Genomic DNA, 18,495 nt, shown 5'->3' with positions numbered 1-18,495 from the left:
CTTTTTGGTAACTTCATGACTTAACTGACCACAACATTGCATGCACGTAGATTATTTCGCGCTTTGATATGAAAGGATACAGGCTACAGCGCGCGCCGGCGCCTTTGTGCGTGCAATTGAAGAGCACGCGCTGCGAGCACAGTACCATTTCAGCGCTCATTTAACTCGCGCCTGGCGCTGAAGTGGAACACGCGTCTGAAACGTCTCCCATTCTCAGTCGTTCTGCGACTGAATAAATGCACTTCTTGTCAAGAGAAAAAGTGATAGAAGCAGCAGTTGTGAGTGGTGTGGCCAACCCTAGGCCCGCCCCTGCGTTAATTGCGTTAAATATTTTTAACGCGTTAAAACTGAAAAAATTAATCGCCTGCTTTAACGCGCTAATTTTGACACCACTAATATATATATATATATATATATATACACACACATTTATACAACAGTTCTTTCTGGTGCTCGAATCTGATTGGCTGGTAAGAGTGCGATATTAGAGTAATATCAGAACTCCAACAGCCGTTTCACAGTTTATAATCGTATCACTCCACTTGCGGTACTTCTTACAGCGAGTGTCACGGCGGACGCCCAAATCCAGTATCATTTTATAAATATTACTCTTTTTGTGTCAAGGATTGTAGTTTTAAGATGTTATCAGGCGAGAATGTACTTGTTTATAGTTGAAATGTGCAGTTTGTTAATAAAGATAACATCTAATTGAAAATTTGTTTTGACGTTTTCAGAGCCAGAAACGGTCTGCGGCCGTTCTGCGTTCATGAACCCGCCGAGAGCAGCCTCACCTCGGCCAGATCTTCTGGAATTTACTGCTGGCTCTGATGTCTCTGTAGTGGTTAAACATAAATTTAATAAGTAAGGGATAATCAACGGCTAGCCGTGCATTAAAGGATTGTAAATGCACGACGTGGAGGCAAAGAACCGCCCGACATGAAGCGGAGGGTGGTTGCCTCCGCAAAGTGCATTTAAAATCCTTTAATGCACGGCTAGCCGTTGATTATCCCACTTATTCCATGGTCATTTGCCAAGTTATAGACAAGTTAAAACTAGTATTGCTCTTTGCAGCACAATATTTGACTGAATATGTAAAAATGACAGGTATTTTCGTCAGTTACGGCACGGTAGCGCTAGCATTCTGCCCGTTTCAATTCAGACACTGAAATAGTGTGGCAAGATCACATTTATTTGAATGAATAATAGCATTTATTTCAATTAATTATCGATCGAGAGAGAAAGAGAGAAAGAAAGAAAGAGAGAGAGAGAGAGAGAGAGAGAGAGAGAGGACAGTTGTGTGTGCATTACCTGCATCTGCACATCTCTCTCTACAAACAATTAATTAGGCTACTTTAAAAACAGCAATTTTACACCTCGTTGCTGAGGAATATAATGTAGCTATCTAGTATCTAGGCTATTTTATTAATAAAAATCGCGGGGAAGCGCTGACAACAAGTTTATGTGCGATCTGCGATCTCCGACTCTCGCTCTGTGTGTGTGTGTGTGTGTGTGTGTGCGAGTAATGTTTGTTGGTTAGTGTGCATCAATTAAAGCAGCGCATTAATATAGAACGGTGATTAAACTGACTTGGAACTACCTGTGCATTAAATGGTTTTACTGCATACCTGCCAGCCAATCAGAATCAAGTATTCAGACAGACCATGGAATAAGGCTGTATATCGGCACGCTGTGATTACCTACTGTTGATTGATATACAGCCATATCTCACATCTACGAGTGTGATATTGATTATATACTGTATATATACATATTATTTATTTAAAATGTTTATTCTTAAATTATTTTATTATTTTAAAAAAGGTGATAGTTGGGTTTTGAAACTACTATGTCCATTACTCAGCCAGTCTCCAGTTATTACAGTCAAATTAACTAACATAACTTATATATGTCAATTAATATACTGTCAGAACAGTTGAGCTTTGTTGTTCCTGCAGGAGATTCAGTTCAAATCTGATTTCAACTCTTTTCTTTCCCTCAAAGTTTCTCATACACATTACTATACACCAAGCACAGCATTTTAAGATGTTTCAGACATCTGAAGGATAAGATAAGAATTGCACTCAAACACTCAAGCAGTGAATCTGACAGAAATGTTCAAGAGTCTTTTCACTGATGGATGGAGTGAATGTGGTACAAATGCAAAGCCTGTGATTCAAATCAGCCCTCATGCAAGTATAATACAAGTTTAATGGCCCATGATCCCCCAGTGTTTATGCCGTAAAGAAGCTTTAGAGGAACGTCAGATGGAAAGAAGCCAGACAGACCCAAGAGCTCAAGTAAACAAGCCCACGGAAAGCCTGCGAGAGCCGCGTAAACACTTCCTCAGAAAAATGAGGCTCTGTTGATCAGGGCTAATGTAACTCTATGACACGCACGAGATGGGACGCCCCGTATCGGGTGGTCTGGATACGGACATGCTCCATCAGGAAAACCCATACGCAGACGTGTTTAATGACCGGAGTGGATGTCAAAACATTTGTGTGGGTTTATTTTCCGTGCGTTTGGGGATATAAAGTTTAACTGCATCTTGGCGAGTTTGAGAAGCGAAATCATGCTTTATATATGTTAACATATTATATATTAAATATATTTAAACAGTTATTTTAAATTGTAATAATGTTTGATAATATTACTGTTTTTACTGTATTTTTAATTAAGCAAATGCAGCCTTGGTGAGCATAAGAGACTTTCAAAAACATTAAAACAATTATTTTTCCAAACTTTTGATCAGCAGTGTGTATGCATATTATTATTACTATTATTGTTGTTATTATTATTATTTATTTATTTTAGATTTTTTTATTTATTATTATTTTTGAACATTATTTTATATATTTGTAAATATTACAATAATACAAGATTATCTTGCATACCTTTAATCTATTACCACAAACTATTGCTTGGCTATAATTATGATTAATGAATCAGATTATTATCCAAATCGCCAGGAAACATTACATGTGTGATGGTGGCAAGTGCGGATGTTAACATTAAATTTATTAGCAAAAAAATAATAATTTGCAAAGTCAAAGTGTTTTGCAGGTTAAAGTCATTTGAAGGTTATTGTGAGAAAGATAACCAAAAGTTGTGTGCAGATCTAAGTGGGCAGTTCTTACCAAAATATGTTGCAATGTTGACCAAACTAAATGAAGAAGATCCCCAGACCCTTGACGTCAAAACTAAGCCGCTGCAAATTAATAGCGAGGTCTTACCACTGATTGTGATGCCCAGTTCCACTCCTCGTTTCTTCTGCAGCTTCACATGGAATGTTCCACTGCTAGGCACAACAGATTCTGGCCATACAACAAAAACAACATTATGATCGAGTAAAAACACGATTGCAACTGATTTTTAATTAAATACCAATAAAAACTGAAAATAAAGTGACAAATTCATGTCTTAGGAACATTTGATGGAAAACACAGCAATTCATGTTTTAAGAGTTTGGTGGTGAACGTGAAACCTCACTAACCTGCCACATCAAACTCAATCTCTAGCGTGACCTTATTGGCCCATTTGTGTGGGTTTATTTTCCGTGCGTTTGGGGATATAAAGTTTAACTGCATCTTGGCGAGTTTGAGAAGCGAAATCGAGAATGGTAAAATAGGCCAGGGAGAGAGGGATCTTAAAATCACCCCCCAAAAAGATTCAGAGGGAATGGCTTAAATGTTTTTTTTGGGATGATAACAGATCAGGAAAGCAACAGGAAAAACCCTGCAGTTTTTCCAATACGTGATATGACTTTACAAACATAAATGCAAATTAGTAATCCTAAAGTGAGCTTGCATAAATTCTCTAGCGTGACCTTATTGGCCAGAGCAGCATCCCGGAGCAGCTGATTGGCCTCTTCCAGCGTTCCGTCTTCTGTAGGAATTCCGTTGATGGATAAGACTCTGTCTCCAACCTGGAGAAGCCCACACCTGCCAATCAAAACAAGACAGAAGGACTAAAAAGCTCATTTCATGTTTCCTTCCTCCACTGTCAGTCCAAACACCCCTTAAATGGATAGTTCTGACAAAAATGAAAATTGTCATCATTTACTCACCCTCAAGCTGTTTCACACCTGTATGAATTTCTTTTTTCAGAAGATATTTTGAAGAATGTTGGTAACCAAACAGTTGACAGTAGCCATTGACTTCCATAGTGTTTCTTAGCCAATAGCTATCATCAACAGTTTGGTTACCAACATTCATAAATGACGACATAATTTTAATTTTCAGGTGAACAATCCTTTTAAATGGCCGGTTCCTGGCCAAAATAATGTGCAAAGTGGACCAGACTTCATGCCAATAGTCAAAAGTCTGACTGAAAACTGATGTCAATTTTAGAAGTTGATTTTTATCAAACACAACAACAAAAATGCATGATTTACAGTAAGTGTATTGTTTCTCATGTTTCAATATGCAAGCCCAGTATCACTGTGGGAAACCATGTGTGTTTGAAAGAGAAAAACTGACCTGACATGCAATGACTTCCAGCCCAAACACCACAAATGTCACACACTGCCACAGTACAACACAAATCAGATCACTCGCTTCATGCAACAACAATCTCACACCAGGAATGACTAACGCACTGAGCTACAAAAACAAACAGAAATGGACAATTACAAATCTGAACATAATAACAGAAAGTCAATTTAGGGTCTTATCCAGTGGCAGCAAATACAGTAAAATGTTGAGTTTGGCTCCATTGAGGCTTTTGTTTTTGTTGGGTTTGCTGACATGTCTTTGGAAAGAGTGTGTGATTGTATCAACTTAGCCTCAGATGTTTAAGATAAAAATAAAAATAATCTGAAATAAAAAGAAACCCATGAGACAGCTGTTGACATACAGTAAGAAGAGCTATAGTTAGCAAAATGCTAGCCAAATGTTAGCAAAACAGCTGAAATGGCACCTTTGTAGCAATTTAGTTTCCTACAATTTCTTCGGACAAATACAAAAAGACCCATGAGAAAATTGTTGACATACAGTAAGAGTTTAGAGCTATAGTTAAAAAAATTTTTTTAACAAAGTTCGCCAAACAGCTGATGTAGCACTTTTGTATCAACTTTCATTTTGGACACAGAAAACGAGACCCAAATGAGACAGTTAGAGCTGTACTACCAAATGTTAGCAAAAGTTAGCAAAGCAACTGACGTGACAACTAGGGTTGTGACGGTGAGGACATTTTCCCACCGGTTAATCGATGTGTGACAACACCGGTAATACCGGTATCACCGTGGGGGTGGGGGCGGGGCGTTCCCTCTTTTCCTCGCTTTCCTTCGCTTTTAAATAGCTTGTAAAAGCGGTGTGCCCATTTTACTTTCACTTTCAAATAGTGGCAATTCAGAGTAAAGCAGTTGTTCGTTTTTAGTTCGTTTGAATTTTCCCTCTTTTCCTCGCTTTCCTTCGCTTTTAAATAGCTTAAAAGCGCCGTGCGCATTTTACTTTCACTTTTGAATTAGCGGCAGTTCGGCGTCAATTGCTTGAATGCAACAACAAAATACAACGTCAAACTCACTTTAGCCTATATATAAAACAGAACTTTTATTAACAAAACAAATAAAAATACACCATGATAGGACAAGCTATAATATAAAATAACAAATAACTTACATAAAGTTTAATAGGTATACAAAACTGGAAATAAGTAAACGTATAATATATAACCAAATAAATAAGAAACGTAGAACGTTTATTAGCAAAACGAATAAGAAAGCTTGGAGGCACGGCATACACCTTGATGTCAAATAAAATAAATAAATGACACAAAGTTTAAATAAAGTAAAAATCAGCAAACAATGTGGAACCAATTAAATAAGAAACAAATGTTTAAAAAAAAAACTTCCAAAATCACCTTAGATAAACGGCAAAAAGTCAACAGGCTTTTCAAAATCCAAAATATTGCCAAACAGGCGCTTTTGCATCTAGTTTCAAAACTAAATCATCCGCGATCGTCTTGTCTGTCTCACCTCACTCTTCTTGTCAGTCAGCTCGACTCACTCTCCTCACTGGAGAAATGAAATCTGATCTGTGATGCGACTGTCGTTCGGCACGCTGCATTTGGCATCTGCGTTCAGTTTTTAATTGTAGTGTCTGTTCTTTTACTGAACTAAATGATTTTTATTACTATAAAAAAATCTAAACGACGGTGGGGGTCGGTGACGCGGTGGACAAGTGACGTAACCGGTGTTGCGGCTTAACAGCGGTATCACCGTCAACACCGTCTATCGCGGCAAGCCTAGTGACAACTTAGTTTCAGGTGTTTCTTCTACAATTCTCCCAAAAAAGAGAGACAAAAACGAGACCATTTTTGACAAAAAAGTTTAACACTATAGTAAGCAAAATGTTAGCAAAAATTAGTATCAACAAGATGTTTCTTCTTAAAGTAATTTGGTCAAATAAAAAGGGACTCAAATGAGACTGTTGACATACAGTAAAGGTTTAGAGCTATAAAATGAATGTGGATAGCATAGGGCAGATATTTTGGTCTCTGAGGAATTTGACCAGAAATTTTGGCGTTCGTATTGAGATTTTTGACTTTTGATTGAAATCTTTGGTATCTTGGCAAGTGCACTTTGAGACATTATTGAGAGCTCTTGTGAAACTCTAGATGTGACGTGAGATTACTGGTGGCTTTTTCTCAAGAAAAAAAAAATCTGAGATGCATGAGACCCAAATTAGGATCCATCTGCTCTCCATTTAATCTCATTGCTGTCTAGGAAAAAGCATTTGAGATGTTAAAGAGATTATTTTTTTCATTTGTCTTTCTAGCAGACTGAGTTTCGTTTTGGAGACCCTTCCTAAACATTCCCCTCCCTTTAAGAGCACAAAGTGTGACAAAGACACATTTCAACCTCTTAAATTAAAAATTAAAGTCTCTTTCTTAAACATCACTGATAAAAGGCGTGATTTTTTGCAGTGTGAGTTTCCTGCTGAGTGTTGACCCAGATTCGGAGGTAGTATCACATCCAGCTTGATAATTTTCAAGTGTCTCTCTCCAAGTCAGTGTACGCTGACTCTGTCATAAGGCATACATTTTAAAAATACTGATATCGTTACAAGATCTGCATGCATTTTCAATGGAATCTCTGTCCATTGTGGCACCTTATAGTGTTTATATGTGCTTGAGTGAGCATGGATGGCTGTGTTTTGTGTACATGGTTGAGTTAACATTTGGGACGTACCTTTCGGCCGAACTGTCCGGTTCTATGAAGCGGATAAGAGGGGGTGCAGAGAGGGTCTCTGTCGCAAATATTCCACCTTGCAGCTGAACCCCAAACCCATTTAGAGGGTCTCCTCTCAGAGTGACCTCACTGGACTCGGTGTGGACGATCTGACCACCAGGGCCCACAGAACTTGAGGCTAAAGACACAGCTAAACAGAGAGAAAAAACACCACAGAAATATCATAAATGTATAAAACATTAAGGGGCTGTTCACAAAGAATGTGTTTATTGTTTGTTTGTTTTGAACTCCACATCATGTGTGAGATGCTGCAAAAGACACAAGATGGGAGGGCAACGGTCAAACAAATTCTGTGTGAATGGCCCCTAAAAGTGAAACTTTTTTTTCAAAACCTATATAAAAATGTGAACGTGAAACGTTATGATAGATAAAAACTAATAAAATCAATTTAATAAAAAGTAGACTATTTACTCAATATTTGTGTTCACTGTGTTTTTGTGATAGGGCTAAGAGTATTGTGTTGTTAGCTTAGTAACATGCTAACATCCAACTCTACTAAAAGTTTAACTGATAGATACAAATAGATGTGTATGTGCTATGTGTTGCTGTCTCTGTCATCTAACCCTGTAAATGAAAGTAGTTCAATTGATAAATACAAATAGTTCAATCCAATAAAAAGACTATTTACCCAATACATGTGTTTTAACAATGCTTAGAGTGTGGAGTTGTTAGCTTAGCAACACGCTAACATCTAACTACAAAGGTAACTAAAATATGTCAAGCAGTTCAGCCTAATTAAAAATAAATGATTTACCCAATATTTGTTTGTGCTATGTATTGTATAAAAGTGTCTACAGTACTGTGTTCTTAGCTTAGCAAACATGCTAACACCTAGCATGTTTGCTCGGGGATTGCTCAAGACTCGGCTTGAGCTCCGAGTTCAACCCCCCATTGTGGTACTAAACAGAGGGAGAATAACAGAGATAGAGGACCGATAGGGAGGTGGAAGAATGCTGGAAGAATTGTCGCTGGGATGGAGCAATGATTGCTGCTTATAAACTCTTGTAATGATGATTGACAGGACTGAATAGTTTGGCTCCTCCCAAACCTACGTTTGGAACTTCATTTAATGCGCCATTAGAGCATTGTGTCTTTAGCTTAGTAACAAGCTAACATCTAACTCTACCGGAATTAGTTAGGTAGAGTCACTTCATGAGAAGCCATTTAAAAGCAGCTTACAGCATGTAGAGGTTTACAAATCAGTCACTTATGAGATGTCATGAAATGTAATCATTTGCTTTTAGACCATGTCAAACAGAAAACCCATCCAGTCACCTACAGGAGCTTTTGTGCTCTTTTTTCCTTTGTCGTCTCTTTAGCATGGAGTTCCGTGGGCTCATGGGAGGAGCGGCCCGGGGCAGCGTGCTGGAACCCTGGCTGGTCATGCCTGATGTGGTTGTGGACCCAGGAGAGAAGTTAGTGCAGACTACCGCTAGAGAGAACAGAGGAAAGGAGAGAGAAGTCAGGCGGTGTAGCTGCATTTAAAAACTTAAAATCAAAGAGATGGCAATGGTCCAAGAGACTGAGCGGCTCACTGCAGGTTAATGATCCATATTCTATTGGTCCCTTGCTAATCTTTGCAGATCTATCCACTAAGCATTTGTTATTTAAGGGGACGTTATATTGGATTTGGAGGCAACCGCTGGGAGGTGGATGTCTGGGTTAAGAACAATATTCCATATTAACGTGATGCTATTTTACATGTAAATGAAGATGGATGACTTCAACTAGAGAGGTAGATTATCTGAAGAAAATGGGACTTGGTCAGTAAAAATGGCATTTTGGTGCATGAAACCAAGGCTAAAAAATGCTTAAAAAAGCGTAGAATAAAAGTGGGGTCATATTAGTGATATTTATTATACTGTAGTGATGTATGACGCACAGGTTATGAAGAAGCCACATTCAAACCAAGCATCTTTCTATTGGCCAGTGCAGTAAATTCGCGTGAACATCTTGAACACGAGAGAAATCTGCGAGGGGAACTTTTCCACCCTCATGCAGAACTCTCAATTGTGTGGACTAACTGCGTCTTTAGATGAGGTTTTATTTCTCAAAATTGCAACATTTTTTGTAATTAAGATTTTTTTCTCATTTTATTGCAAATTTATGTGACCAGCTTGAACACTAACGAAATCTGCAAAGAGATTTTTGCCCTCATGCAAAACTCGCAATGACTGGATATTGTCCATGAAATTTCACGCAAATTTATGTGACAAACTTTACACAAGCAAAATCTGTGAAGGAAACTTTTTTTTGCCTTAATGAGAAACTCCCAACTGTGCGGACTCCTATTTAAATGACTATATAATCGTTCACAAAATTTTGTGTGAATTCGCAATACCAACTTGAACACAAGAAAAATCTGTAAGGGAAACTTCTTTGCCCTCATGTCAAACTCTCAATCGAACTCCTATTTGAACGACTTAATATCATCTGTGAAATTTTGTGTGACCAACTGGAAACACAAGTGCAATTTACAAAGCAAAAAATATTTTGCCCTCACATGAAAAAATGTGCAGACTGCTATTTAATGACTGGGTATCGTCCATGAAATTTTGTGTGACCAACTTTTCGCCCTAATGCTAAACTCCTAATCATGCAGACTCCTATTTAAATGATATCATCTGCAAAATGTATGCGAATTTGCATTATCAATGTGAACAAAATATGTGAGGAAAATGTTCTCACTTATGCGAAACTCCCAATTGTGTAGAGTCATATTTAAAATACTAAATATTGTTTGCAATATTTGTGCGAATTTGCATGACCAACTTGAACACAAGCGAAATTTGGAAAACTCTTTTTTGTCCTCATGCAAAACTCCCAAATATGCGTAGTCTTAGGCCCCGTCCACATGGAGACGCGTTTAGCTGTATACCATGCTGGTCTGGCATGTATACTACATCGTTTTGTGTCGGTTTCGTGGTTTCGTGTGGACGCAGATATTTCTTGAGACGAGGGGAAAAAAAAGATTGGATAGGGAAAGCTCTGGCTTCGTGTGGACGTAGCCTTATTTTAATGACTGGATATAACTTAAAAAATTAACAAAATCTACATGAGGAACATTTTCTCCCTGATGTGAAATGCCCAGTCGTGAAAACTATATATATATAAAAAACTGGTCAAATCATCTTCATAAAGCATGGTCATAGTGTAAAAATGATGTAATGTAGTTACATTTGCAGTAATCCTGAGAGCTGGATGGGTTACTGGAAGCAGAGGTCCATGTCGACGTCTTACAGTGACCAGGATGTTGAGAATGGCAGTAGTTCACACAGGGGTCCCAGCAGTGCGGGTGGTCACTTTTCTGAACTTTCACTAAACACAGAAAATGAATTACTAAATTGAGAAATTAATTACATGATTCTCAGAATAAATATCAACAAAATGCAAAATACATATACATTTTTATATAAAATACATGCACACACATACTCGATGTGGCTTTCTCTCTATATTGTTCACATTAGTCCTAATTTAAACACTGAAAATCCATCATTTGGAGTCTTGGGGGTCTGTTGAAGTCACATTCGAGTGATAATATCCGTCTCTAATACTGGTCTGTGGAAAATTATTGTGCATGCAAAACAATGAGGATGCTCATCAACAAACAGGCTAATGAAGTCCTGCTGCTAGAGGCAGGCCGTATAATTGAGTGCCTCGGTGTGCGGGTATGTGCTTGTTCTCATTTGTATCTCCAAGCACTCATAATGCAGTAGGTCTGACAGGAGCAGAAGGCTGAATTTAAAAGACAGTAAAATTAATTGAATAAATTAAACAAGCACACTTGAAACAAGTAATTTATTACAGGGCAGTGGTTCGCTACTGGTTTTGCTTCAGGAAGCAGATTCTGGACATCAAGGGTTGACGCAATATAAGGTCAAAATTGTTTATCATGCAAGAGTAATAGAAAAACAAATATGAAATCTATTAATATTACCATGAACTGCAACATTATTAACAAGACATAGGTTTAATATTATAAGACTTTGTCTCACAAATGCAATATAAAACTGTAATTTTATATCTCATTTATTGTAATTGAGACTTTTATTCACGTAATTGGGTGTTTTTTTCTCATAATTGGGAATTTTATTTATTTATTTTCTCGTAATTTGCAACTATTTTGTAACTGTGACTGTATTTGCTGTAATTGCAACTTCATCTTGTGGCTGACTTTATTTGTAATAATGACATCTTTGCGACTACAGTATCTTGTAAGTGTGGCTTCATTTCACATAAATAAGACTATTTCTCTTAATTGCAACTATCTCATAATTGTGACATCATTTCTTGTAACTGCAACTATTTTGTAACGGTGACTACATTTCTTGTAATTGCCACTTTATTTAATTTATTGAAACTGTGAATTAATTTCTTAATTAATGTAATTGCAACTACAGTATCTTGTAGCTGTGGCTTTGTTCTCATTATTAATGTATTTATTTAGTTTTTTTATTTATTTCGTTTTTTTTTCATTGTAATTGCGTTTTTATTATAACTGTTATATTTCTTGTAATTGCGACTAAGTATTTTGTAATGCTCATAACTGCAACTATCTCATTGCTCATAATTTCTCATAATAGCGACTATATCTCATAACTTCATTATTTCTCATAATTGCAACACGGTTTCTCATCATTCTGAAATTATTTCTCATAATTACAACCATCTCATAATTACAACATTATTTATGACAATTGCAACATTATTTCTCATAATTGCGACTTTATTTCTCAATTGTGACTACATCTCATTTAAATATGCCAATCTTAAGCCTGTCTAGCTGGCAGCTGGTTGGTTGATGGTCCAAGGTGGTTTACCTGTTTAGACCATCAACAAACCAGCTGCCATGTTCCATATTTCAGGACCAACTTGGGATTTTCCAGCAGAGTATTACTAATGTGAAACGCCCTAACTAAGTAATATAACATTCAACAACTTAGCTTTAACGTAGCTTAGCTTTACCCTCCTCCATCTCTGGAAAACCATAAGAAGCTTTAAAACACTCAGAGAGTGTGTGGTTACACTTTAAGGTTTTAATGAAGTCTACTCACTACTTCTTTAATCTTTGGTACATTACTAAACAAACCTTTAAACTTCTGCACATATTAGCATTCTATTAGCATTATGTTTGCATTTTTTGCCACACAGAATGTGACAAGATGTTAAGAAATGCCACTTTCAGACAGATTTTCACAAGCCAGGTTAAATACTACTATCTGTTCGTCTGAGCACCAATGAGGCATCTTCTAATGTTTGAGTGCTAAATCCCTCTTCCTTGTGGCTTATGCTAAGCTCGTCTGCTATGTCTCTAAGAAACACAACTCTGTCTCTTGATGTAGGAATTGGGAACACCAGGAACGATGACGGTAAAATCTCCCACACAGGCTGATGTGACGGGAGCTTAATTTGAGTAAGGAGATTACAATACTGCTTTTTTAAGACCACGTCATTTATCTAAAACACGAACTGAACCAGCAGGTGACTGACGCTAAGGTTATTAGCAGTGGTTTGGGCTAATTTGGTAATAAATTGTATGTAGTTTCATTCTGTATTGCAGAATACAGACATACTATATAAATAAATAATCTGAAAAAACCTGGACTACCATCTTGCCATGTTCCATCCAAAGTGGGATGTGCAACATGGGTCAGTGACATAAAACTATTAATGTATTCAGAAATACATAAAAAAATGCATTTCCTACATAGAATGACTTTGAAAGTAAAACGACATAACCTTGTATTACTATTATTTTATTGTTTAAAAAAACACATGCTCTACTGTTTGAGCTTATAGAAATTCTAATAAACTATTACAAATATTTGTATACAAATATACGTATATTAAAAATGTATGCAATGAAATTTTGCCAACATATCGTAAAAGTTTGGGAAAATATAAACGGGAAATGATGTCATAGAGATTTCTGTGGCATTTCTCATAAAGTCGCAATTATGAGAAATAAAGTCTTAATCATGAGAAATAATGCTGCAGTTGTTATAACTGTAAATTAATTTATTGTAATTTTGGATACAATATCTTGTAACTGTGACTTCATTTCTCATAAATGAGACTTTATTTCTCATAATTGCAACTATATCTCATAATTATAACATTACTGTTGTAATTGCAACTATATTTTATGATTGCAAAATTATTTCTTGTAACTGTGAATATTTTCTAACTGTGACTTCATTTCTCATAAATGATACTTTATTTCTCGTAATTGTGATTATATCACATAATTGCGTCATTATTTCTCATAGTTTCTATGAAACAGGAAATTATGTCATAGAGAGGTAAATAAATCTATTAAAATATTATACATTGATTTCTGTATGAAAAGGCAAAGTCACTTCAGGTTGTTACATGTCATGGGTTACAAAAAAACATATTAAAAACTTTTTCCTTGAAACATATTAAAAAAAACTTGTGCACTTTAAATTGTGGTGTAGTAAAATTATTTTTTAAAAAGTCATTAAATGTAAACTTTTTGTTGTTTTTCAAAACCATACAAAGCCATTGTGAATACAGATATTACATTTCTAAGAAATTGGCACATTTAAAAACTGACAGCTGACTGCTAACTTCAAACTTGTGTAATGTAATATCAGTGTTGCTTTGGATAAAAGTGTCTACCAAATATGCAAATATATTAAAATGTACATATTGTATTCTTCCTCACTTTAAATCCCCGGATCTCAAAGATGGCAATCCCAAATGAGCTTGTTACCAGACGTACTTTCTTTTCTTTCCCTAACAAGGTCAGCTACAAAATTTGCATATATAAAATCTGAATCGAAAATGTAGGAGTCATATGGCAAAATATCAAACTCCATTTATTTCCTGGGTGAAGTTTCTATGTATTATTGACACGGCTCCGCGAGTGGGTGTCAATTCTTGATTGAAGTCCTGCCGGAGCTGAAAGTTCACACTCGCAAACATGTTTTTCCATCATTACAGCCTTCCACCTCCTCTCTCGGGTTCTCAGCGCGGCAGGGAATGACCTATATAGTGCTATTTCGGCAGGACAGCTCAGATGCTGAAAAACTAAACTACTTTACTTATCCGTATCCATTAGGGACGTTTGTTCCTGAGCCCAAAAATCTGGGCATCAGGGCTTTAATGGCATCATAAACTCTGGTTACGGTGTATGCGAGCAATGCATGGAATTCAAGAGGCCATCTTGTCGGGTGTAGCGAATCAGCTCATTCATGGGGAAAGGGCCTTGTTCACAGACAACTTGGCACCCAGTATGTTTATTGGGTGAGGGGTCTGTGAACGTTTGTTAATCTAATGAATAATTGATTTGTTAAATCAAATGAAAAATGGTCTGTCTGATTGGTCCAGACGCTACACGGGTTTAAAGCTTTGGTGAACATGGTGGCAGAAGTGGGGCAAAAATAGGACTAGATGGAAATTGATGGGCATCTAGGGTTCTGGATGATTGCAGAACCAGAAATAGCAAGAACTTCAAAGTCAACGTAAAAACAACCATCTGAAGTTTCAATGTCTTCTATAATTGGAGTTGCCCAGTCATTGAGTGCATCCATGAAGTCGTGCAACTATAGAGAATGTTTATATGCTCAAAAGCTGGATTTCCATCCAAAGCTACTAATTTAACTTAAGCGCAAATTTGGAATATCAGATAAAACATTTGGAAATAAGCATTATACAGAAATATTTTGCATAGCTACCATTATTCGCATTAACCTTTTATCACACAAGTGAAAAACAATCCTAAAAAAATTTTTTTTTGCAAATTAAAGGATTTGTTCTTTTTTTTTGGAGATTTCTTCACTCGTTTCTGATGAGATACTTCAAAATGTGCATAAAAACAGGATGATGGAAACATAGCTAATGATAATATGCTATTGGAAGTGGGATGTGCAATATAAAATCCCAAAAATGAAAATTTGCTGAAAATGTACTCACCCTCAGGCCATTTTAAGATGCAGATGAGTTTAATTCTTCGTCAGAACAGATTTTGGAGAAATGTAGCATTACACCACTTGCTCAACAATGGATCCTCTGCAGTGAATGGGTGCCGTCAGAATGAGAGTCCAAACAGCTGATAAAAACATCACAATAATCCACAAGTAATCCACTCCAGTCCATCAATTAACATCTTCTAAAGTGAAAAGATGCACTTTAGTAAGAAAAAAACATCATTCCGTCTTTTTAACTTCAATTTCAACTTCATAATCCATAATATTGCTTCTTCAAGAGGAAAAGTCGTTTTGACTGAATCAGAAGTGAAATATGCACAGATCAAGCATAGTTTACAAGTGAAAACAGTTCAAAACAGCTCTAAAAAAATGTTTTGGTGAATTTTGATGTGAGAGGACAACTGGGGATGGCGTTATTATGGATTATACCTCATATTTTGGCCAGAAATTATAGTCTTGGATGGATGTTTTACAAACACACAGCATTTCACTTCATAAAAACTCCATTAATTGATGGACTGGAGTGGATTACTTGTGGATTACTGTGATATTTTAATCAGCTGCTTGGACTCTCATTCTGACGGCACCCATTCACTGCAGAGGATCCATCGGTGAGCAAGTGATGGAATGCTGCATTTCTCCAAATCTGATGAAGAGACAAACTCATCTACATCATAAATGGCCTAAATTCAGATGTGTACACTCACATGTAACAACTTCAAAGTCAAGTTAAAAACAACCATTTAAAGTTTCAGCATCTTCTATAATTGGAGTCTTTCCAATCATTCGGTGCATCCATAAAGTCATGCAATTATAGAAAATGTTTATACGCTCGATGATAATAAGCTATTGATTAGATTCTCGCTGAAAATAGTCCGAGAGCTCACGCAGGCTTCTAATTCAGGCTTTTAGTGCAATGTGCTCTGCACGGTCGGACATCTGTTCATCTCCTGCATTTGCATATAAACGGGGCTGAAAATAACCAATCTGGGTCTGCGTCCACCGTGTCTCGGTTTGATATCGAGCCGCTGTCTGTTGGTTTTCTAGGGTGAGCAGGTCTCCGTGATTAAATCTGTCCTGCGTTCTAAAGCTCATGGGGCGACATCAAGCAGAACGAGAAGCTAATTAAATGAGATGACAGCAGATGAGATGACAGAGCAGTCTCGCCATCGCCATGTTTTCTCGTCCTCATTTGTGCATCCGATGATGATACATGTGAAGTTTATATCGCTATAATTAGAGAGAGATTATTATGACCTCCTTTGGAATAAACAGGGAAACAAATGGTTGCCATAGACTTCGACAAAAGTACTGTGGTTCAATATGATGGTCAAGAACGATTACCATGAACATATTCCAATGCATTTACATGGTACTCCACAACCATAATGAACTGATTTGCTCAATGACAACGCTGCAAAAAGTGATTTTCTTCTTCAGTACTCTTGTCTTGTTTTACAGTACAAGTATTTGAACATTATTAAATCAAGATAAAATACAGTAAAATGGCACTCATTAAGACTTGTTTTCTGAAAAACGTTTCAAAATTAAGTTAGTTTATGCTTAAGACAAGATCAAATAATTGCCAATAATCTTAATTCAAAGGGAAAACAGGTTTAATTTTCTTACCCACCCTTACATATAGATGCTCTTGTTTTAAGAATAAACTCACTTATTGATTATTAGGGCTGCCCTCGACTAAGGATTTTTCTGGTCGACTAGTAGTCGTTCATTTTAAGCATTAGTCGACTAATCGTCATTTATTAATAAACCATTTAAATCATTATATTGAGCTTTTAATTGCCTACATAGCCTAATAAGTGCTCAAGTACACGCATAAAGCTTGCTACAGCGCACCGGCAGAAGTAATGAAAGTGAAAAAAGTGAAAGTGACGTGACATACTACAATCCCTGCCGGTATGAGACTCGAACCCCCAACCTTTGGGTTACGAGTCCGACTCTCTGACCATTAGGCCACGATTTCCCATGTATGATAATTGGTTCATTTGAAAGTAGACATTTCACTCTCTATAGATATATTTCATATATACACCAAGTTTCGAGCTCAAGTTCACAGAGACCGAGACGGTAGAAAGCGTATCCACTTTGCTTTCATTATTTTACAAAAGCGCGTTTTGTTGTTATTGTGAGTGCAAACAAATAAGCGTAGAGTCTTTACAGATTCGAAAGATGTATTACTCTTATCTGTATGACCAAAAATGACGGAGTATTTTAAGAGCAAGTGAGCGCACCGGCGCCTCCACGCTACTGTTCAGCTTCCACACTCCGCACAGACACAGAATAGCTCACATTTTTCTAGGTTAACATTAGATTGAGTGGCCATGTAAAGTTGCTAATACTTACATATTTCAGATGATAAGCCATATTTGAGGTTGATGAATGATAGGCGAGTGTTTGGATGTCCTGCCTGATGTACTCTATTATGAAGAGACTAACCATTAACGATCTGTCCGTCACGCAGACTAAGCGACTAATAAGGTGTAAAAAGGTGTAAACATAAACAGTAAAAAGGTGATAACATTATTTACAACGTGAATACATGTGATCTTAATCACTATCTTCTAACATTATGTAATATTTTCTACTATATTTTTATATAAAAAACAACAATTCAACATATTCTGAATTCAAATTGACTCTTAAAATACTGTCATGTAACCAACAAGTAAACAGTAAAAAGTTTTTTTTTTTTTACACCTTGATCTTAATCATTATTTTAAAATATCATGAATTATTAATTGATAAATATAATTATGGTTTATTAGGCGGTTGTACCACATGACATATTTTACAACTGGCCATGATTTTGATGAAAGTTTCTTAGATGTTCATCTTTTGACTTCGTTTTAGTAATAGACTTTTGACTAAAATGCTATTTAGTTTTATTTAGTCATCTGAATTGTTTTTAGTTTTCATCTAGTTTTAGTCGACTAAATATCATAAGATTTTAGTCGACTAAATCTACAGTAAATTTAGTCGACTAAAATCTAATGGGTTTAGTTACAGTGTAATGCATTTATTAAGCATTTCTCTAAAATTTCCATTTCCATGATTTTAAGGTTTTATCATGATTTAACTGCATTGACATACAACATGCCTTTATGTTCAAATTAAATAAAACCACTTCTCATAAAGAACAAAAACATGGTCTTCTTTTCAATGAAATACCAATGGTTATATAGACTAATTATGCTTTCTTTATAACAACGTGTTTACCATATTCTTCATTCTTTCATGGAGACATATTTATTTCTATAAATAAATTTAGAT

At 36.3% G+C, this 18,495-nt stretch overlaps 1 protein-coding gene across 1 annotated transcript in view; it reads right to left on the bottom strand.

Moving 5' to 3' along the window:
* Window positions 1–18,495, bottom strand: part of LOC107719945 (glutamate receptor-interacting protein 2-like) — a 144,596-nt gene that overhangs the window by 16,702 nt on the left and 109,399 nt on the right. The window contains 6 exon segments of the mRNA XM_016527501.1: window positions 3,234–3,314; window positions 3,494–3,524; window positions 3,827–3,941; window positions 7,190–7,379; window positions 8,529–8,681; window positions 10,427–10,567. Of these exon segments, the coding sequence (XP_016382987.1) occupies window positions 3,234–3,314; window positions 3,494–3,524; window positions 3,827–3,941; window positions 7,190–7,379; window positions 8,529–8,681; window positions 10,427–10,567 (711 nt within the window).

This window comes from Sinocyclocheilus rhinocerous, unplaced genomic scaffold, assembly GCF_001515625.1.
Source record: "Sinocyclocheilus rhinocerous isolate Xijiao unplaced genomic scaffold, SAMN03320098_v1.1 scaffold2466, whole genome shotgun sequence".
Classification (NCBI taxonomy): domain Eukaryota; kingdom Metazoa; phylum Chordata; class Actinopteri; order Cypriniformes; family Cyprinidae; genus Sinocyclocheilus; species Sinocyclocheilus rhinocerous.
The sequence above is the reverse complement of the archived record's forward strand: the minus strand, read 5'-3'. Positions and strand labels throughout refer to the sequence as shown.